General features: G+C 56.1%; 1 protein-coding gene across 1 annotated transcript; it reads left to right on the top strand.

Annotated features, from left to right (window-relative positions):
* Window positions 1-8147: 8147 nt before the first annotated feature.
* CD248 (CD248 molecule) lies at window positions 8148-10774 on the top strand. Its single transcript, XM_082477182.1, has one exon. The coding sequence runs from the start codon at window positions 8189-8191 to the stop codon at window positions 10496-10498; it is 2310 nt and encodes a 769-aa protein (XP_082333308.1). The 5' UTR covers window positions 8148-8188; the 3' UTR covers window positions 10499-10774.
* The last annotated feature ends 11862 nt before the right edge of the window (window positions 10775-22636 follow it).

Raw genomic sequence — 22636 nt, 5'->3', positions numbered from 1 at the left:
CCAAGGCCCCCTCTTGGACATGCCTCCTCCTTCCCACGCTGCACAGGCGTGGAAGAGCAGACACACACAAACTCAGAGACAAGTGCAGACACACGCAGAGATACACATACAACATAACGACACACATATTTTTTTTGTATTTTTGATGATGCAGAAGAGGTCCAAGTCCTTCTCCTGACTAATCTCACCCCCTGCCGTGGCCTATCCCTGCCACCACTCAGCTACCCCACCCCATGGTGGACCCTGGTGGGGGCTGGGAGTTGCTGAGAAGACCCTCTTGGGGGCGTGGTGACCCCACTGGCCAGGCAGAAGGCAGAGGCCGGCAGCACTGGGCGGGGAGGCCTGAGCTCATCAGATTCCAGCCTGAGTGATTCACGGGAAGTGCCTGGGGAAGGGGGGTGGGGGGACTGGTCCCGGGGCAGGGGCTCTGGAGGCCTGGGTGGGCTTCAGACCAGAGGGTCTTGGGTCCAGAGCAAGCCTCTGGTCTGGGAGGGGGGCTTCCCGAGGGGGTGGCCCAGGCTGAAGGGGTGTCTGCTGGGTCTGACTCCTGGGAGAGACTTAGGACACAGATCTGAGTCGCAGGATGAGACAATCAGTCCCTCCCGCCCACCCCGCCCATGGCCTGGGCCCCTGACCCCGTGCCTTCCCGGCCCCAGCAGCTGGGTGTCTTTAGCAGGGGTTAGGCCAAGGGTGGGGGGCAGGGGTGGGGTGACCTTCACGGCCATCTTGGCCCCTTGGGCCCTCGGGCAGGCAGCCCGAGTGGCCCCCAGAGGCCTCGAGGGGCTGGACCAGCCTGGCCCAGTCGGGGCCGACAGGGTTACAGACCCTCGCTGCCCTGCCAGGCAAGGCCTCTGCCAGAGAGCTGAGAAGGCGCGCCTGTCCCAGCGCCAGGGATGTTTTCCTGCTGAGATGGAACCCTCTGCTCCTGCTTCCCCCGGAGCCCCTGCCTCCCAGGCCGGGCTGATGCTCGGAGGACCCAGCTGCTCCTGCAGGGTGACAGAAAGAAAGGATGGGCTTGGGGACAGGACGGGGGTGCAGGAAGTGCCTTTCTTGGAACTCTGCACCAAAATAGCCCACTCCGTTCCTACTCTGGGTCTCAGTGTCCCCACGGGGGAGGTGTGTGTCACCAAGGAGACCCTCACCAGGGAGGGGCCTGAGCTGACCTCAGTCTGGCTTCTGCCCGCCGTCCTCCCACCCCTCCCACCCCTCCCGCCTCGGGCTCTGCTCCACTTTGAAGTCCGAACATAAATATCATGTCTGCTTGGGTTCCCCTTCCCGGCCCGGTCACAGCCCCCAGACCTGGCTCCCACCCCAGCCAGCTCTGGGGGTGCGAGCTGGGGGAGAGGAGCGAGGGAGGCCTGGACCACCCAGGGAAGGTGGCGAGCCAGAGACCCGGGGACAGGAACAGGGAGACAGAGCGGGTGAGACGCCAGAGATGGAGAGGGGGGAAACAGAAGAGGGCAGAGAACAGAGAGACCCCAGAAACCAGCAAGGTGACAATGCTGAGGACAGGAGAGGAGAAAGAGGGACCCCAGAGACAGACAGGGGAGCTAGAGACCCCGACAGAGAGGGAAGAGAGGAACAGGGAGGAAGAGATCCTGCAGTCAGAGGGAGGGACAGTGAGACACAGAGGTCCCTGGGGACCGTGAACGGGCAGGAAGAGAAGGGAAAGTTCCAGGTGTCAGTGGAGACGGCAGGGGCGGAGACCGGCGTAGCAATGGAAAGGATGTGGTGGAAAGAGAAACGTCCCTGGAGACAGCATGACCAACCATCCTTGTCTGCCCGGGGCTGAGGGGGCTCCAGGGGACACGGAACTTGCAGAGCTGAGACCAGGCAAGTCCTCAGCAAACGGGGAAGAGTGGGTCACCCTGGGTGGCAGGCCTCTGCCAGATGCCACAGGGATCAGAGAGTCCACTCGCATAGGTACCCTTCACACAGATGAGAAAGCTGTGGCCCGAGAAGGGCCAGCCGGGACGTCCCTGGAGCACACGGCAGGGCCAAGGCAGGGCCAGCTTCAGGGACGCTCCGTGGAGCCGCACGGGCAAAGGGCTCCAGAGGGAGGACAAGAACAGGGCCGGGAGAGCACCTGTCCTGGGATCCCCAGGCTCGGGTACCGTCCCCGCTCTGCCTCCGCCTGTGCGACCTAGGGCAAGCCTTGTCCCTCTCTGGGCCGTGTGAACACTCAGGGGAAGGGCCGGGCCCCTCTAGCTCTGATGGGGACTCCAGGACTCATGGCCCCCTGGGCAGATGTGGCCAGATGTTCAGGTCAGGCATCTGCCAGGAGAGAGACTGGGGCTCCAGCTGGTCCCAGGTTGGGCAATCCAGGGGCAGCCATATGCTTCTTCCCTCACAGCTGTGGGCACACCCACAGCAGTGCCAGGCTTTCACAAGTGCGCGCACACACACACACACACACACACACACACGGTCATGCACAGACACCAAGGTACACCCACAAACACACAGTCTCTCTGTATGGCAAAGACACCTCTGCCCCACCTCAGCCCCCTCCAGCTGTCAGAATCCTTTACCCCAGGGGCCAGGCCTGGAAGACACCCCTTCTTCCTGGGTCCCACCTTTTCCAAGCCTCTCTCTCCCACCCTGTCCGGTCTGGCAACACACCCCTTCCTGTGGGTCTCTCCCATCCAGAAGCACACAGGGTGTGGCACAGCACATGGGGCAGGGGAGGGGGCCTCAATCAACCCCCTCCCTCCCAGATTCCCCTCCCTCCCCACTCCTGCCCTGGGACCTCTCCCACCCAAGACCAGGCGCCTCCCGCCCACCCGTTGGCCCTTCCTCCTGAAGCCTGAAGGCTGGGGTGGTTTGGGAAGAATTTAGAAATGGAGAGAGGTGGGGGGATGGGGACAAAAGAGAAAGGAGGAAAGGAGGTGATTTGTACACAAAGCAATGTGCTGGCTCAGCGGCCCTTGTGCCAATGCTCTCTAGGACTCCTGCCCGGGGGGGCGCCCCCCAATCACACTCAGCTCCCCCATGCTGGCTGCTCCACTGGGCCCCCTGAGGGCCAGCCCCTCTGCAAGCTGCCTTCACCCCAACTCCAACAGGCCCACATACTGCATCCAGAATCACCGTCTGGCTTGTCCCAGTAGCTGGAAGACAACGCTCCTTCTGGGGAAGTGGGCTTCTGTTTCCATGGCCCTCCTGAGGTGAGCTCTCCCCAAAAGGGCCGTGATCGGAGCAGGGAACCCCAGCCTCCTGACTCCCAGTGTGAGTCAGCCACGCCTGGTGTCCTGAGCTGTCCCCACCCCAGCCAGGGAGACACATTGGCCTCAGGCCCCAACAGAGAAAACAGGCTGTGTGGTAACAGGGAAGCATCACACATGCTCCCTGCTGATGGTGGCGCAAGCTGTCCCGTCCTCCTGGGCTGCACTCCTGCAGATCCATAGGGTTACGTTCTGAGTGTGCCATCCATCACGGTGGCAGCTAATCATAAATTAGCATTTCTGCCTGATTCCCTGTACCCAACCATGCATCTAAACGTTTTCTCATCCACACACCCATCTACTTAGCCATCTATCCATCCATCCACTTAATCATTCCTAAATCCATCCATCTATCCATCCGTCCCCCCATCCATCTATCCATCCATCCCCCCATCCTCCAAGCATTTATTGCATCAGTTAGCATCTTCTCTGTGCTATGGGGGAACCAAGATGAGTCAGGCTGAACAGGACTGGCATGAAGACCACAACAAAACCCTCTCTATCCCCTCACCCCCAGATCCATGATACTGCGCCCACTATATACCTTCTCCTGACTAGGGTAGGAAATTCTTTTTTTTTTTTAATTCATTCATTCATTTGTTTATTTTTGGCTGGGTTGGGTCTTTGCTGCTTTGCATGGGCTTTCTCTAGTTGTGGTGAGCAGGGGCTACTCTTTGTTGTGGTGTGCGGGCTTCTCATTGCTGTGGCTTCTCTTGTTTCAGAGCACTGGCTCTAGGCGCGCGGGCTTCAGTAGTTGTGGCACGTGGGCTCAGCAGTTGTGGCTCACGGGCTCTAGAGCTCAGGCTCAGTCGTTGTGGCGCACAGGCTTAGCTGCTCCGCGGCATGTGGGATCTTCCCGGACCAGGGCTCGAAGCCATGTCCCCTGCATTGGCAGGTGGATTCTTAACCACTGCGCCACCAGGGAAGCCCTAGGGTAGGAAATTCTTAGGCAGCCTCCACCCCACCTCTCCCAACATGGATGGCCCTGGGGGTGGGCGGGTAGGTGAATGCTAGATGCCCACCCAAACTGGGCACCCAGGTGCATCTCCAAGTCTCATTCTCTACCTACCAAACCCTTAGTCTTGTTGGGATCAGGGTGTCCCACTCCTCCCCACTACTGCCCGCCTCCTGGCTCAGGCTTCCCTCCACTTGCCCAGCCAGGCCATCTGGAATTTGGCCTTTGACCCTCCTCCTCCTGCTTTGCTTGCCTGCCCCGCAATGCCTCACCCCCACTGAGGCTGTAGTCCTGACCTCTGATCTGACCCGCCCACTCGCCAGACGGCCTGCAGCCTCCCCTCAGACGCCCCAGCACTGGCCATTGCCCGAATCATGACTGGGACCGCCACACCCTTGGACCAGGCTCTGGCCAGCCCCCGCCCGCCCCTGAAGAGCCTCTAGCGGCTGCCTTCCCCAGCCTGCCCCGCCTTGCTACCCAGCTCTCCAGCCAGCTCCCTCCCCTCTCCCAGACTATTGCAGCAACCTCCTGACTGGTCCCTGGCCTCCGGTCCCCCCTCCACCCACCGCATACCAGCCACAGGGATCTCTCATCATGCCTCTTCCCCGTGACCCCCATGATGGAGGCCAGCCTTCCAGGGGCAGCTCCACCGCTTTCCAGGCCAGGCCTCTACCCCCTTTCTGATACTTTCTCTCTACTCTTCACTGTCCCTCTAACCCTAAACCTCCCTCCAGGCCCCGGCAGAGTCCTTTGTATTCTCCAAACACATCTTGAGCTCTCCCAGCTCAGTAACTTTGTCTAAGCTGTGCCTTCTTCCCATCATGCCTTCCTTCCATCCTCATTTCTTGACATCATACCAAACTCTCAGACCGCTCCAACGACTCCTCAGGGCACTGCAGCAAAAAGAGAACTGGAAGAAGGGTCCGAGGCCTTGGTTCTGGTCCCAGCCCTGCCACACAGTCTCTCTGAGACCCCCTGGGCCTCAGTGTACCTACCCACAAAAAAGCTTGCTGATTTTCAGGGATCTCCCAGGTCTAGGATGGTATGACTTCTGGGGAAGGCTGGGTGAATGTGGGGAGCAGGTGGGCTTTGGCTCCAGGCAGAATCGCATCATCCCCCCTGCGTTGCCCTGAGCCAGATTATTCACTTAGCTGTCTCATTCACTCATTCATGCACGCATTCATTCATTCTTTCGTTCAGCAAACCCCATTGAGCAGCATCTGTGGGCCAGGAGCTTTCCAGGCTCAGGGGATACAGTAGGAAATAAGACAATGACCCTGCCAAAATGGAGCTCGCAGTCTCCTAGGGCTGGAGTTCTCCACTGGGGGCAGTGCTGCCCCCAGGGGACATGACATTTGGCAATGTCTGGAGTCTTTTTTTTTTTTTTTCTGGCCGCACCGCGAGTCCTGCGGGATCTTAGTTCCCCAGGATCGAACCTGTGCCCCCTGCAGTGGAAGCGTGGAGTCTTAACCACTGGAACACCAGGGAAGTCCCAAGGAGTCATTTTTTATTGTCCCAACTGGAGGGGTGCTACTGGCATCTAGACAGAAGCCAGGGATGCTGCTAGACATCTTACAACGCACAGCACAGTCTCTAGGAGACGTCATTACCCAGCCCTGACTCTCAGTAATACCAACGGCGAGAAACCCTGGCTATCGGGGAATTCAGGCCAGCAAGCAAATATATACCATGTCAGATAGGGGTAAGTGCAAAGGAGAAAAATGGAACAAGACCAGGGGGCCAGGGAGCCCCAGGGTATGGTGGAGGAGGGTGGTGGTCTGGGATGTTGATGCCTGAGCTGAGACCTGAAGAAAGTGAAGAAGCAGAGACTTTGCATCTTGCAGGAAGAGTGTTCTAAGCAGAGGAACAGCCAATACAAAGGCCCTGAGGTAGGCATGTGCCTGGTGAGTTTGAGGAACATCCACAGGCCAGAGTGGCTGGAGCAGAGGGAATGAGGGGAAGGGAGAGGGATGAGAGAGGGAGTTTGCGGGGAGATCACAAGAGCCTGGAGGCCGAGCATGGTAAAGACCGGCCTTTCTTCTGAGTGAGATGGGGGCCTCGAGGGTTCTGAGCAGGAGAGTGACTGGATCTGACTTGGGGTTTAAAAAGATCCCTCTGGCAGGATGGAGAAGGCAAGAGAGAGACCAGAGGAGAGGATGTTGCATGAATCTAAATGGACAAGTGTAGTGGCTTGGGCCAGACATGGGTGGCAAAGGTGGTGAGACGCAGTCAGATTCTGGATCTGTTCTGAAGGTGAAGACAACAGGATTTTCTGAGAGACTGGATGTGGGGTGTGGGAGAAAGAGGAGTCAAGGATGATCTCAAGGCTTTGGGTCTGAGCCAGTGGAAGGATGAACTGCCCCACATTGACTTTCCTCTCATGAGAAGGGGGATAATTCTCTGTGCTTCACAGATGTAAACCTTGAAAAGAACGACCTTCTTGGCATATAGCAAGCCCTTCTAAAGTCCTGGTTCTCAAGGGGATTGGCCGTGTCTGCAAGGCCAGCCCTGCCACTGTAAGAAGGTTAGCAAAGCCGCCCTGGTTCCATCCCCCGCCCCCCCCAGATTTGCTCAGAAGACTAAGGAACATTTGTCTCATGCTTTGCAGCTGACAAAGCACATTTGCACACACTGAGTGCCGTGATACAATAGCCCTGCTGAGCTGAAGGGCCCTGACACGTTAGCCCCGTTTTGTAGGTAAGAAAAATGGAGACCCAGAGAAGGTCAGCGACTTCCTGCAGTCACACAGCCGATTGTGGCAGAGTGGGAAGCCGGATCAGGACAGCACGCTGAGGGGCAGAACCTCTTCTCAGCATCCCCGCCCCGGCTCAAATTTCTGCTAAGAGTGCAGTGGGTGTGCACGGGTTAATCTGACAACCAGCTCCCCAGGGACCATCCTGAATAATGGGCTCAGTACACATGCCTCCAGAGGCGTCCAGGAGGGGCGGGAAGAGGACCCCGGCCAGGCCTACGCAGCAGGCCCTGCCTGGGGGCAAGGAGGGCTCCACACATGTGACGCCTGTGTCACACACACGTGTGTACCATTGTGTGCCCCATGTCCATACATGGCCTCTCACCAGTCCCCTCCCAGCCAGCCCTGCTCACCCTGCCCACCCCCTCCCCCATGCACCCTGCCCTCCTGCAGTAGGGAGCCCAGAGAAGCATTTCCTGTTTGGGGGCCGCCTCCTCCCCCTCTAAGTCCAGGTTCCCAGGGCCCCAGGCTGAGCAGAGGTGAAGGGAGGGCAGCCCCCTGCCCCTCCTCCTTCCCCGGCCACCCCCAACGCCCGGTCCAGCTGGAGCCAGGAGGCTTGAGGGCAGAGGTAGGAGCTCAGTATATAAATGAGGGCTGCGGATGCCCACGCCTGTGTGATCGAGGTGGTTCCCACATCCAGGGCCTGCATGCAAAGGTGGGTGACTTCCTGTGTTAGGGCCTGCAGAACCCACACCGCTTTTCGCATGCACACCTAAAGGGTTTAGCGTGTCAGAGTATGTGCAACTCTGGGACGAAGGGACAGAGTATGGAGAACGTGCGCTTGTGTGTGGAGAGGAGCATACACACGTGTGTGACGTGAGAGCGTGAGTCAGAGCATGTTTCCACACACATGACAAGCAGCTGTTCACGGGTGTGACGAGGTCGGTGTGTCCCGACTGGGGTCTCTGTGAGTCTCTGGGAAGCGACCTCAACCCACCGCCAAGAGCCCCAGACGGCGCTGGAGTTTTCTGAGGGTCGTCCAGCCTCCTCTCCTCGATTCCCAGCCCGTTAGCAGTGCCTCCTCCCCTCCCCTGCCCCCACTCCCAGCACCCCCCCCCACCCCTGCCCCCCGCCCGACTGCTTCCTGCTCTGGCGGCCCCGGGGGAGCGGGAGCAGGGAGCTGGCAGCGGCCCCAGCCCACTCCTTACAAGGCCTGAGCCCGGCCCGGGCCCGCCCCCGGCCCGCCCGCCAGAGGCCCCAGTCCCGCCCCCTGTCAAGAGCGGCTGCCGGCCGGGCCCGGGCCAGTCGGGGGGCGTCGCGATGCTGCTGCGCCTGCTGCTGGCCTGGGCGGCCGCGGTGCCTACGCTGGGCCAGGCCCCCTGGGCCGCCGAGCCCCGCGCTGCCTGCGGCCCCGGCAGCTGTTACGCGCTCTTCCCGCGGCGCCGCACCTTCCTGGAGGCCTGGCGGGCCTGCCGTGAGCTGGGGGGCGACCTGGCCACGCCGCGGACCCCCGAGGAGGCCCGGCGCGTGGACAGCCTGGTGGGCTCCGGCCCGGCCAGCCGGCTGCTGTGGATCGGGCTGCAGCGGCAGGCCCGGCACTGCCAGCCGCAGCGCCCACTGCGGGGCTTCACGTGGACCACAGGGGACCAGGACACGGCCTTCACCAACTGGGCCCAGCCCGCCACGGGTGGGCCCTGCCCGGCCCAGCGCTGTGCGGCCCTTGAGGCGAGTGGCGAGCATCGCTGGCTCGAGGGCTCGTGCACGCTGGCCGTCGATGGCTACCTGTGCCAGTTTGGCTTCGAGGGCTCCTGCCCAGCGCTGCCCGATGAGGCAGGCCAGGCCGGCCCCGCCGTCTACACCACGCCCTTCCACCTGGTCTCCGCAGAGTTTCAGTGGCTGCCCTTCGGCTCTGTGGCTGCCGTGCCATGCCAGGCTGGCAGAGAAGCCTCTCTGCTCTGCGTGAAGCAGCCTGACGGTGGCGTGGGCTGGTCGCGGACTGGGCCCTTGTGCCCCGGTACCGGCTGCGGCCCAGACAACGGGGGCTGTGAACACGAGTGCGTGGAGGAGGCGGACGGTCGGGTGTCCTGTCGCTGCACCGAGGGCTTCCGGCTGGCAGTGGACGGGCGCAGCTGCGAGGACCCCTGTGCCCATGCCCTGTGTGAGCAGCAGTGTGAGCCTGGAGGGCCACAGGGCTACAGCTGCCACTGTCGCCTGGGTTTCCGGCCAGCCGAGGATGAGCCGCACCGCTGCGTGGACACAGATGAATGCCAGATTGCCGGCGTGTGCCAGCAGATGTGCGTCAACTACGTTGGTGGCTTTGAGTGCTACTGCAGCGAGGGCCACGAGCTGGAGGCTGATGGCATCAGCTGCAGCCCTGCTGGGGCCATGGGCTCCCGGGCTTCCCAGGACCTTGGGGACGAGTTGCTGGATGATGGGGAGGATGAAGAGGATGAAGATGAAGCCTGGGAGGTCTTCGATGGTGGCTGGACAGAGATGCCTGGCATCCCGTGGATGGAGGCCACGCAGTCACCTGACTTTGGCCTGGCCTATAGACCTAGCTTCCCAGAGGACAGAGAGTCACGGATGCCCTACCTGGACCCCACCTGGCCACCCCCGCTTAGTGCCCCTAGGGTCCCCTACCACTCCTCAGTGCTCTCTGTCACCCGGCCTGTGGTGGTCTCTGCCACACGCCCCCCACTGCCTTCTGCCCACCAACCCCCTATTGTCTCTGCCACGCGTCCGCCCCTGACCCCTCCCCCTCAGCCCCCCGTGGTCCCTGCCATACACCCAGCTTTGCCCTCTGACCACCAGTTCCCCAAGATCTCAGCCAACTATCCAGATCTGCCTTCTGCCCACCAACCCCCCGTTATCTCTGCCACACACCCAGGACCGACCCCTGCCCACCGGCCCCCAATTATCTCAGCCAAATATCCTGAACTGTTCCCCGCTCACCAGTCCCCCATGTTTCCAGATACCCAGGTCGTTGATACCCAGAACACCACTCATTTGCCTCGAATCCCAGCTAACCACGCCCCTCTGGTCACCACCTCCAGCGCCCGTCAAACCCCTGTGACCCCAGATATCCCGGTCCTCAAAGCCCAGGCCACCCACCATCCCATTACTTCCACTGTCCAGCCTTCTCTGACCACTACCTCCAGGCCCCCTGTGTCGCCTGCCCATCAAGTCCCCGTGCCTGCTGCCACCCAACCCCCAGCCTTCCACACTCCCCTGCCCCCAGAGAGCCCCACTAACCAGACCTCACCCGCTAGCCCCACACACCCCCATTCCAAAGCCCCACAAGTCCCAAGGGAAGGTACCCCTGACCCCAACCTGGCCCCGTGGCTGCCCTCGGCAGTCCCCACAGCCCTGGGGGAGGCCAGTCCAGCAGGCCGCAGCCGCAGGGATGATCGGTGGTTGCTGGTGGCACTCCTAGTGCCAACATGCGTCTTCTTGGTGGTCCTACTTGCACTGGGCATCGTGTACTGTACCCGCTGTGGCCCCCACGCGCCCAATAAGCGCGTGACCGACTGCTATCGCTGGGTCACCCACGCCGGGAGCAAGGGCTCAACGGAACCCGTGCCCCACCGGGGCAGCCTCACAGGGGTGCAGACCTGCAGAACCAGCGTGTGATGGGGCGCAGCCCCCGCTCTGTGGGGTGGGGGAAGGGGCATGCGTTGGACACATGGGCCAGGCTGCACCAGGGACCCACGGGGGCTGCCCAGCTGGACAGAAGGCTTCCTGGTCCCCCGGGCCCAGCCAGGCTCCTCTCTCAGTCAACCGCTAGACCTGACTCTTGGGAGCTCTGTTTCCTGGCCCAGCACTCAAGACGGAGGAGATGCCGAGGCCCCCCAGGACCTCAGGGGGTGGGTTCTGGGGTCTTCTCCAATAAACGGGGTGCCAACCTCACCCAAAGCTCCTGACCCCCATTGGCGCCTGAGGGGAGGGTCTGGGAGGACTCAGAAAAAAGAAGGAGGGGATCTTCCTTCAGCTTGTTTGGGCTCCCCAGGAAATAAGGTAAGACTCCTCAAGGCAGGGTATGCTTTAGAGATTCTCAGGGAAACAGGAGCCCAGAGAGGGCAGAACTTTGCCCAAGGTCACACAGAGAGCCTAGGAGTGGGAGGTTCGGCATGAAGAGAATTTCATATTGGTTCCTCTTTTTACATAATTCTTAGAAGGTGGGACTGAATCTGGAATGAGGGCTTCTGCTGAACTGGAGCCAAACTGGGGTTTAGGGGGTCAAAGGCATGTTCTAGGCCTGGTGATTCTGGAGAGTGAAGGTGGTCTAGAGGGTGAGCTCTGGTACTTCCCTTCCCCTCCCCGAAGGCCGCCCAGAAGTTGGTGGCTGGGGCTCAGGCGGCTTGAGTCAAAGGTGCTGTCACCCCCCTGGGTTGTAGGTGATGGGAGGCACTCCTCCTCTCTGCTCTGGGGAGGTGGTGGGAGTCAGAGCCTAGAAGCTGGGCTGCGGAGAGCCAGGAACCCAGGAGCGAGATGCCACACCCAGCTCCCTGGGCAGCCTCCTGAGCAAGGCCTTCCCATCTTGGGCCACACTGTGCCCTTCTTTGTGTGGATGGTGCTGGGAGAGGGAGAACTGCAGACCGAGAAAGGCTCAGGCTGCTCCAGGCTGAGATATGCCATGAACGGGAGGAGGGGATGGTAAAAAAATCACAGCCTGTGGGGACCCAGCAACCTCCCTCATCCTGGGCTCACTGCCTTGGGGGGACCAAGGAGGGGGAGGCGTGGCAGGGGGAGGGGGAGGCGTGGGTTCCCACCACCTCTGTGATTTTTCAGTTGCAGCTTCTAAGGGACCTCTAATTAGGACGGAGCAGAACCACCACGACCACCCGGGCAGGCGAGGAGGGGTGACCCAGAGCCCCCTTTCCTACGCAGTGCCCTTTGCCACCCTCTGACCCCAGGGGCTGGGCCTGGGCTAGAAGGCTGAGCTGGGCCCCAAGGGACCAGGAGAGGAGGGGCGGGAGTTGGGGACGAATAGGGGTGCGTGGTGGGGGGCGGCACGGAGGGGGCGGAGGGAACGCTACGCACCGCCCCCCCTCCGCTCTCACGTTCCCCTAACTCAAACCAGACGCCCCCGACAGATCCAGCTCAAGCTTTTAACGTTGGAGGCGCCGCCGGAGAGGTTCACTGGATGGGAGTGGGGGTCGCGAGGTGGTCCAAAGGCCTAGGTCTGAGAAGAAGGTGGGGGGCGCAGCCTGGGGGTTGACAAAGCCTGCCAGGACGAGAAGAACTAGAGCTCCCTCCTGTGACCCTGGGCAGGAGATCCACAGCGCCCCGAGGGCAGGAAGGAGTTAAAAGCACTGCTGTCAGAGGGCGGGGATGGGAGTGGGGAAGGGGGCCCAGAGCCGGCTCTTTGTCATCCTGTAATGAGCACCAGATGCGGAGCTGCGTGCGGCCCTAAACAGACAGCCTCCCAGGGCAGAGCCCCCACTAGCGCCGAAATGGGGCTCCGCCCAGACCCAGAGCTGCGTTTGAGGCTCCGCCCACTGACTCAGGCCCCGCCTCCTCCAGGCGCGACCCGGGCCTGCACTATCAGCTTGGCCGCTCGGAGCTACGAGCCACGCCCACCCACTGCTGTCTGGCGTCCCCTCGGGAACTCTCCAGAGGCCACGCCCACCAAGGCCACAAGCCACGCCCCCTGCCAGCTCAGAGGTTCTCGCCGAGCGATTGCCCCGCCCCTCTGCTCTATCAGCTCCGCCCCGGCCAAGGCAGTACCTAGGCCCCGCCCACCAGGGCCATAGCCCCGCCTCCTAAGCGCAGCTTGCGCTAGGAGACTGGCAGTTATTAGTTGCAGCTTCCAGGAGGTATGAACTCCGCCCAGAGTTTACACATTCTCCTCACGCAGCTCCGCCCTTTGCAGAGCTGGGGACTAGGTCCACGAGTGTAGGGAATCCAGCAGAGACATTAACTCTGTCCGGTAGAGATGCAAACTCCGCCCTCCAGTAGTTCACCGCGTTCCATTCTAGCGCCTCTTCAGGCTACATGCCCAGCTACAAGCCACGCCCCCTCCCCAGCATCCAAAATCTTAGGGTCCGGACCCCAGACCGGCCTCACCAAGGGAAGAGCTCCGCCCACGTATGGCTAACACACATTCGCTTCTTACTGAGGTAATGGCCCACCTAAACAGAGCCCCAGGGCCCTCCCACTAAGAATGCCCAGAAGCCCCGCCCTTGATGGTCCCTTAAGTCCCGCCCACCCAGAGCGCTGCTCTCTGGGGTTTTGAGCACAGGCATCAACCACGCAGAGAAAGTAACCCAACCTCTCCTCTCAGGCTCCGCCTCCTGTTAATGTATAGTCACATCCACCCTAGGCCCCACCTTCTCAGGACGGAAGCCACGCCCGCTCCGGACCTGGGACCCTCGAAGTCCTCACTGCCTCTGGGTATGCTCAGACTACTGGGTCCGAACCCTATTGACCAGGATGCCCCTTGGACCCGACCCGGGCGCCCACTCTCCTTCCCTGCCCCCGGTTTCCTTTCGTCTAGATCGCGGGTTCTTTGGAGGGAGCTCCGAGACGGTATCAAGAGTCCGGCGGACGGTGTCCATGAATGGGCCTTTGGCGCCACCTACCTTCGGTGGCTTGAAGCCACCAGAAAGCCTCAGTCCGGCCTCTCCCAGAGCACACTAGTGTTCAATGAATAGTTGCTTAATTTATTAAATGTTTGTATTACTGTAATATCTGCCGAGTTCCCCCGGCAAAACGGCAAGTCTGCTCGCAGGTGCCCTCCGTCGTATTTGGAAGACCCCAAGAGGGCTTCACATTGGTCCTCAAGCTGAGGCTGTCCCTGCCAGTCTTTATAGCAGCTGGTGGGACTCTTGCTGTTCTTCCTCTTGAATCCTGTTTCGCAGGGGCGAAAGCACAGCGTCTCACCTGGGGGTCAAGAACTGTTAGTGCTGGGCCCTCCCTTCCCCCAACTAGCACTCGGATGTGTGGACACCTTTCATAGGGGTGTGTGTTTGGCGGGAGGGAGTGGGTTTGGGCTCAGAGGTCCTCAGCTGGGATCTGACAGCCACAGTTTTTGGAGCGGAATTGATCTCAAGGCCGACCTCTATATCAGTGCTCATCCCTACATTTGAAAATATTAGTCTGCTGACTCCTACACTAGACGGGGTTTGGGGGCGGTCTCCAGGGAGCCCTGGAGACTCTGGAGTTCAGCGCTAGGAACTCAATAAAATATTCTTCAAACAATATTGGAACAGACCGGGGAGCTATAATTGAGGGGCGTTGGAACTAACACCTACTGAGGTCAACTAGGTGCCAGCACTCCCTGCTTCAGAACCACCCCCGGCAAACTCAGGCCTGGGGAGTGGGATGCCTTCCAGATGGGATTCCACCTCTGGTGTCCTGGCCTCTACAAATGCGAGTGGGGTTTGGTGCCAAATAATAATTAAAATAATAGTAGACGCTTGCAGCACTTATTATAAGCCTAGCCCAATTCTAAGGGCTTTACATTTAAGAATCTTTTAAGAACCATAGCATTTAAAGAACATTTAAAAGGGCTTCCCTGGTGGCGCAGTGGTTAAGAATCCACCTGCCAATGCAGGGGACACAGGTTAGATCCCTGGTCCAGAAAGATCCCACATGCCGTGGAGCAACTAAGCCCATGTGCCACAACTACCAAGCTTGCGCTCTAGAGCCCGCAAGCCACAACTACTGGACCCGCGTGCCACAACTACTGAAGCCCACGCACCTAGAGCCCGTCTCCGCAACAAGAGAAGCCACGGCAATGAGAAGCCTGCGCACCTCAACGAAGAGTAGCCCCTGCTCGCTGCAACTAGAGAAAGCCCGCGTGCAGCAGCAAAGACCCAACACAGCCAAAAATAAATAAATAAAATAAGTAAATTTTTAAAAATGAACATTTAAGAACCATAACAATCCCCAAGAATTGCCATTTTTCCCACAATTTATGAATGAGGAAGCTGAAAGCACTTGCCTGAGTGCCTTGTGTTAAGTCACCTGCCCTACTTGACCAAGTTAGCAAGTAGAGGTTTGAATGCAGGTAGATTCTGTGATCCTCACCCCTAGAGCAGAGCCAGTGCATAATGACCGCCATGTCTCTGATCAGAAAATGCCCACTTCCCAGGGAACTTGCTTTTAGGGGCGAGGCTGCAAGATGTGGGCTCCCAGGCTGATCATGATGTGATTGGGTGTGGGGGACAGGTGAAGCCTTCCTCACAGTCAGTTGTTGTGGTTTTGGTGAATGATGATGCTAAGTGAGGCATGGCCTGCGACCTTGTGGGATCCAGACAAGGGGCCCAGACCAGATGCAGCTTTAGGGCCCCTGAGAGTGGCCATGCTTTAGCGTGATTTTGGTGAGTTTGGGGATTTCTTTCCAGGAGACCAACTGGTAGTGGTTAAGACCAGGCACCCTAGGGACTTCCCTGGTGGCACAGTGGTTAAGAATCCGCCTGCCAATGCAGGGAACACGGGTTCAAGCCCTGGTCCGGGAAGATCCCACATGCTGCGGAGCAACTGGGCCCGTGAGCCACAACTACTAAAGCCCGCGCGCCTAGAGCCAGAGCTCCAGAACAAGAGAAGCCACCGCAATAAGAAGCCCTAGCACCACAACAAAGAGTAGCCCCAGCTCGCTGCGACTAGAGAAAGCCCGTGTGCAGCAACGAAGACCCAACGCAGCCAAAAAACAACAGACCAGGCATGCTGCACCAGACAGCCTTGCTTTGATTCCAGCTCCACTATCTGAGGGTTGGGACATTAGGCAGGTTCCCTAATCGTTCCTCATTTGAAAAATGGGCATACTATAATACCCATGATAGCCACAACAATCTGCTGGAGACGAGAAAGGTCTCTCTATGAAGGAAGGCAGGTTTCTGGCTGGAAGCCTATGAGGACATTCAGGGTGGCTGCAAGAACCTCCTGTAGGAAGTGCTGTCTGCTTTAGCTGGCAGTGGGGAGCCCTGAAGACAGAGTCCAGAAACTGATCACGGGAGAGCTGAATCCACAGAAACTGACATCCTACGCCCACCAAGTCCCTATGGCAGAGGTTCCCAAACACTGTCGGTTCACCACGTCCTGAGTGTCTCAGTTGATTTTTTCATGGCGTCCCTTGGTCACCCAACAGTTCCATTTAATAAATAGTTAGGTTCAAACGACGTAAGAAGTACTTGTGTTTTAATACATCAGTGGTCATTTGAGAAAATAATACACATACATTGAAAGATACAAAAATATTTTATTCTTAAATAACCACAATCACTTGCTGATGGGTGTGTGCACCACTTCTCAAAACTTGGAGTCAGACAGGACATCGTCACCTTCATTTCCTGTTCCGCACTGACTTTCCCTGTGGTACTTGCTTTTTATCATGGCAGCTGCCAAAAATCCAGCTGTGCAAAGATATTATGTCATCGAAAGGAACGTAGTGCAATCCGATGTTGAAACTGTGAACTGCCTCGAGCTAGCAGCTTGCCAATTGTCTGACAGATATCCAGTATCTCTGTGTTTCCCTCAAAGTTTTATAATATTTCATGGCATCCCCATGAGTTTGCTGCAGTGCATGGGCCCTGCATCAAAGGAAGGATCTTGTTAGACGCCAGGATTCTGATGGAGGATGCCTTGAGGAGGGGGAAGAAGGTGCGAGGTTGCGGGTGCCTGGAACCCTTCCCCTCCCCCTTGCTCTACTCCATTGCCAGGTTTGTCCCATGATAGCTAATGAGAAGGAGGAAAATGAAAACAAAACAGCGGGGGGTGGGGGTGGTGGTGGGGGGTGATGAATTGGGAGATTGGGATTGACATGTATACACTGATGTGTATGAAATGGATGACTAATAAGAAAATAAATAAATAAACATTTTTTAAAAACCCAAAAAACAAAACGGGCCTGTGGGTGGGCAAAATCAGTTTAGAAAAATGATATCACTTCCAAGATGAATGACGGAAGCCTGTGGAGAAGAGGCAAACCTGGCTTTGGGGGTACACTACCAGGCAGCAGAAAGTAAAGATTTAGGTCTTAACTCATGGATTGTCTTGGAGGACCTTACAGGAAGCTGGATTTTCTTACTCTAATGCAGGCATCTGACAGCAGCTTTTTCAGAGGGCTCACTCCAGCCCCAACCTAGCACTGGCCACACTGGGAAGAGTCAGACTTCCTTGGAATAATACAGAGGAAAAAATTCCGAGGCTTCGGAGAACGGAATGGTAAAATCAGTCTATCCCACCTGTTAGCTGCCCAACCTCACAGACTGATATGTCACCGGGTCCCAGAGATTCTCCGCTCTCAGTGGCCGTTGAAAATAGGCTGATTAGGACTTCCTTGGTGGTCCAGTGGTTAAGACTCTGTGCTTCCACTGCAGGTGGCATGAGTTCGATCCCTAGATGGAGAAGTTCTGCATGCCGTGCAAAAAATAAATAAATAAATTTTTACATGAAAAAAAAAGAAGACAGGCTGATTAAAGAAGCCCTCGAAGGACTGATTAAAATGGGTGCTCTACCTGGATATTTCAGGATAATAATCTCCCTCTTTCAAGGTTCTTAACCTTAATCATATCTGCAAAGTCCCCTTTTCCATGTAAGGTAATATACTCACAGGTTCCAGGGGATTAAGATGTGGGCATATTTGGGGCCATCATTCTGACAGTCACACTTAGGGACCAGGAAAACAGTGCTGGGTTGGTGTGAGATCCCTCTAGCCACAGCAAACAGGTCCTGCAGTGGAGCGCCCAGTAGGACAGATGATAAAATCTTCTTTTGATTGTCGGCTTGTTTATTAGTGAGAGGTTGCCAGCCACTTCCTGCTGCAGCCGGACAGCTGGGAGGGGTGCTGATAGCTGCCAATTTTCACCCAACTGTCATTCCTGGTCATGTGGCCATGGCACTGGAGGGGACAGTGTGCTGCCACAGCTGTCACAGCCTTGGGAGTGAGGGGCTGCATCAGGAGATGTTTCCAGCTTTGGTCTGTATCCAGACCCTGCTACTGAATTTATGTCTAGCCACCCCCTCTTGGGGGGCCTTGGGGTTCTTTCCTGCCATCTGATCTCAGTTCAAGTCCATCACCAGCATCTGGGGCTGTGTAATCATTTTATTTGTTGTTGTTGGTGGTGGTGGTGGCTCTTATTTATTTATTTATGTATTTATTGGCTGCGTTGTGTCTTCGTTGCTGCACGCGGGCTTTCTCTAGTTGTGGCGAGTGGGGGCTACTCTTCGTTGCAGTGTGCGGGCTTCTCATTGCAGTGGCTTCTCTTGTTGTGGAGCCAGGCTCTAGGTGCGTGGGCTTCAGTAGTTGTGGCATGTGGGTCTAGTAGTTGTGGCTCGCGGGCTCTAGAGCGCAGGCTCAGTAGTTGTGGCGCACGGGCTTAGTTGCTCCACGGCATGTGGGATCTTCCTGGACCAGGGCTCAAACCCGTGTCCCCTGCATTGACAGGCGGATTCTTAACCACTGCGCCACCACGGAAGTCTCTATGTAATCACTTTAAACCTCAAAAGGAAAGGCGGTCTCAAATGCTCTCCTTCCAGGGGCACCTTGGCCCCCAGCCAGTCAGCAAACTTTGATGTTAAGCAAAATAGAAGGGAATCTTTGGTAGGACATTGGGAGCTGTGGGGTTACTGTGGGCTGAAAGTCAGACCTGGAAACAAGCAGAAGCTGGGGTAGCTTGGGAGGCTGGAGCAGGGACTCAGGAGCAGCGTGATCAGGCCACTGCCGGACGCTTGTCCCCAGCCAGTCTCAGAATATTTGAGACTTTGCCTAAAATTTACATTCCAAGCATCCATTTGGCCTTTCTTGGATCATGTGCCTGCAATTTTGTTGGTTGAAGAGGAGGGGAAGTCTTTCAGAAGGGGAAGATTAGAAGGGAGCCACCAGCTGGTTTAAAGCGGCAGGCAACCTCTAAGTGGCAGTTTCTCTCACTAGTAAGGAAATAATTAAAGAATAGATTTTCATTTTCTTCCCTAGTAGAGGCTCCACCACAGAGCTTGCTCACAGAGGACCCACCTCGGGCTATTTTCCTGGTTCCTGTGTGTAATTTAGGACATTTTGACACATGCAGAGCCCCATATCCCCATGGGAACAAGGGTTATTACAGGGGGAAGGGTCAAGTAGAGGCCACTGGAACCCCCCCCCCCAGCCACTAAAACAACAAACCATTCACTCACTTGTCCAATATTTATCAAGACCGTACTATGCGTCAGAGACTCCACAAGGGATCAGGGTTACAAAAGTAACCAGACAGGAGAGCAGCGAGAATACATAAGGTAAGGAGGGGGGCGAGGGGCAGGGAGGGAAATAGGTGAGGGAGATTAAGAGGTACAGACTTTCAGTACAACATAAATGAGTCATGGGTATGAAATGTACAGTGTGGGGAATATAGTCAATAATTAGGTAATATCTTTGTATGTGACAGATGACTTATCATGACTTATCATGGTGATTATTTTGAAAGGTATAGAAATATTGAATCACTATGTTGCATACAAGGAGTTAACAAAGTGTCATAGATCAGTCATATTTCAAAAACAAACAAACTCATAAAAAAAGAGATCAGATTTGTGGCTACCAGAGGTGGGGGCTAGGAGGAAGGGGAATTGGATGAATGTAGTCAAAGATACAAAGTTCCAGTTACAAGATAAATAAGTACTAGGGATGTAATGTACAACATGACAAGATAATTAACAGTGCTGTACGTATTATATGAAAGTTGTTAAGGGAATAAATTCTAAGAGTTTTCATCACAAGGAAAAAAATTTTTCTATTACTTTAATGTTGTAAGTCAACTCATTATGTTGTACACCTTAAATGTATACAGTGCTATATGCCAATTATATCTCAATAAAACTGGGAAAAAAAGGAATACGTAAGGTGAGACCACCCAGGGCCCTGCCCAGGCAGGAGAGGGTAGTGACCTGAACCGAGGCAGAAGCAGAGTTGGGATGGGAGGAGAGAGTAAAGTCGAGAGGTGGTTGGCAAGTGGATTTGGACCGGATCCAGTGACCGGCTGAATGTGAAGGAGGACTGTGGCCGCCGGGTTTTGGCTCCCCCTGGTGGTGCCATTCAGGGAGGCGGAGACATGGGAGAAGCAGCCACTTTGGAGAGAAGGGTGATATTCAGTGTGGGCTCTATTGCGTTTGCCGTATTTGGAGGTCACCCAAGTGGGCTGCTCAAGAAGGTACCTGTATGCCTGAATCCAGAGCTCAAGGCAGAGGGCCAGGTTGATGACGGAGATTGGAGTTTCCTTTCTACCCCACAGTTGGGGGTCCCTGAAACCACCGGAGCTGCCACCTTCACTGGTGAGTCCTTCACGCTCCACCCCTTGCTTTCCCAGCAAACAAACGAGCGATGCGCTTTTTTTGTTTGTTTTGTCTTGCTTTGTTTTGTTTGGCCGCACAGCGTGGCTTGCGAGATCTTAGTTCCCTGACCAGGGATCGATCCTGGGCCCCAGGCGGTGAGAGCAACGAGTCCTAACCACTGGACCACCGGGGAATTCCCCTCCAACTCCTAACTTCATAACTGTCCACAGAGTCTGAAATTTTCAAGGATCTTATGTTTGTTTTACAAGTGTTTTTTAGAGTTTTGAACTTGATTTTTATTAAAATATTAGTCTAATATTAAAATATTAGTTATAACACATTGTGGTTTTTTACAATATTTATTTATTTAATTACTTGGCTGCGTTGGGTCTCTTTTTTAAAATTTTTATTTATTTATTTATTTTTGGCTGCATTGGGCCTTCGTTTCTGCGCACGGGCTTTCTCTAGTTGCAGCCAGCGGGGGCTACTCTTTGTTGAGGTGTGTGGGCTTCTCACTGCGGTGGCTTCTCTTGTTGCAGAGCACGGGCTCTAGGCGCGTGGGCTTCAGTAGTTGTAGCATGTGGGCTCAGTAGTTGTGGCTCAAGGGCTCTAGAGCGCAGGCTCAGTAGTTGTGGCACACGGGCTTAGTTGCTCCATGGCATGTGGGATCGTCTTGGACCAGGACTCGAACCCGTGTCCCCTGCATTGGCGGGTGGATTCTTAACCACTGCACCACCAGGGAAGTCCATCCACATTGTGTTTTTTTGTTTGTTTAATAAATTTATTTATTTATTTATTTATTTATTTTGGGCTGCATTGGGTCTTCGTTGCTGCGCACGGGCTTTCTGTAGTTGCGGCGAGCGGGGGCTACTCTTCATTGCGGTGCACAGGCTTCTCATTGCAATGGCTTCTCTTGTTGCAAAGCACAGGCTCTAGGCGCGCGGGCTTCAGTAGTTGTGGCATGCGGGCTCAGTAGTTGTGGCTTGCAGGCTCTAGAGCACAGGCTCAGTAGTTGTGGCGCACAGGCTTAGTTGCTCCGCGGCATGTGGGATCTTCCCGGCCCAGGGCTTGAACCCATGTGCCCTGCATTGGCAGGCGGATTGTTAACCACTGCGCCACCAGGGAAGTCCCACACATTGTGTTTTATAACACAGAAATTAAAACTCTTCTACTGAAAAAAAAAATCAGTGTTTTTATTTTGGTCAGTTTTATTTTATAAGTTTTACAAACAGCAGCCAAAAAGAAGAAAAATACAACTGTTTTTTCCTGGGCAACCACAGGTTCCTGAAAATTAGCCGATTTTGGTCTCAGCTGACATTCCGGACAGAAACTCCTCCTTGGAGCAGAGGCAGCACAGCCTCTGGCACTTGGTGTGCAGTTATCAATTTGGCCGCTCTGCTTTTCTTCGTTGCTGTGGATCTGACTCCCAGGGGATTTTTGCCTACACCCAGCGGGGCAGCAGCTCCCCTTTCCACCCTGACTCAGGGACGTGTCCTTGTCCTTTCCAGCCACTTCAGTGATAAATTCATACTCAGGTGCTCTGGAGGACAGAGGGCAGTGGGTGTGACCTGGGAAGGAAGATGAAACTCACAAAAAGTGCACGGGCCTGCCACCTGGGGGAGCTCTAGGGGTCCGGTATTTCTGGGTCTGCATCCACAGAGGGGACACGAAACCTCATGGGCTGCTCTGGGTTGGGGAGGCAGCACACACTTCCCTGGCCGCCCTTCTTGGGCCCATGGGCCAACAAAGATAAAGCTCCACTTCCAGCGAGGCTGAGTGATGCAAATCTCCTTTGGCAGGTCTGGGCCACAGGATAAGGTGAAGCGGTCCACCAGCCCATCCTCAGGACCTCGTAGCCCCAGTAACCCCAGAGATGTTGGTAGAAGCTGTGGAATCATTCACTTAACACATATTCACTGGACATCGACTGTATGCCAGGCGCTGTGCTGGCTGCTGGTGAGTGTGTGTGCGCGTGCACAATATGGACCTATTTATCTATTTATTTATCTATGTATTTATTTATTTATTTAATTTATTTTGGCTGCATTGGGTGTCCGTTGCTGTGTGCGGGCTTTCTCTAGCTGTGGCGAGCGGGGGCTACTCTTCGTTGTGGTGTGCGGGCTGCTCATCGTGGTGGCTTCTCTTGTTGCAGAGCACGGGCTCCAGGCACGCGGGCTTCAGTAGTTGTGGCATGTGGACTCGGTAGTTGTGGCGCACAGGCTTAGTTGCTCCGAGGCACGTGGGATCTTCCCCGACCAGGACTCAAACCCGTGTCCCCTGCATTGGCAGGCAGATTCTTAACCACTGGGCCACCAGGGAAGCCCTGGAGTACCTATTTATAATTAATAACAATAATAGTACAAATGATGATGATAGCTAAATTTATTGAGCACTTGCTATGCTGCAAACCCTGTTTTTAGCATGATGGCATATTATCTTTTTTTTTTTTTAGTACTGTTGTGATTTTATTTACTTATTTATTTATTATAGTTGATTTACAATCTTGTGATGGTGGCATAT

This window comes from Balaenoptera physalus, assembly GCF_965194825.1.
Source record: "Balaenoptera physalus genome assembly, chromosome: 10".
Taxonomy (NCBI): Eukaryota; Metazoa; Chordata; class Mammalia; order Artiodactyla; family Balaenopteridae; genus Balaenoptera; species Balaenoptera physalus.
This window is presented reverse-complemented; position numbering and strand designations above follow the sequence as displayed.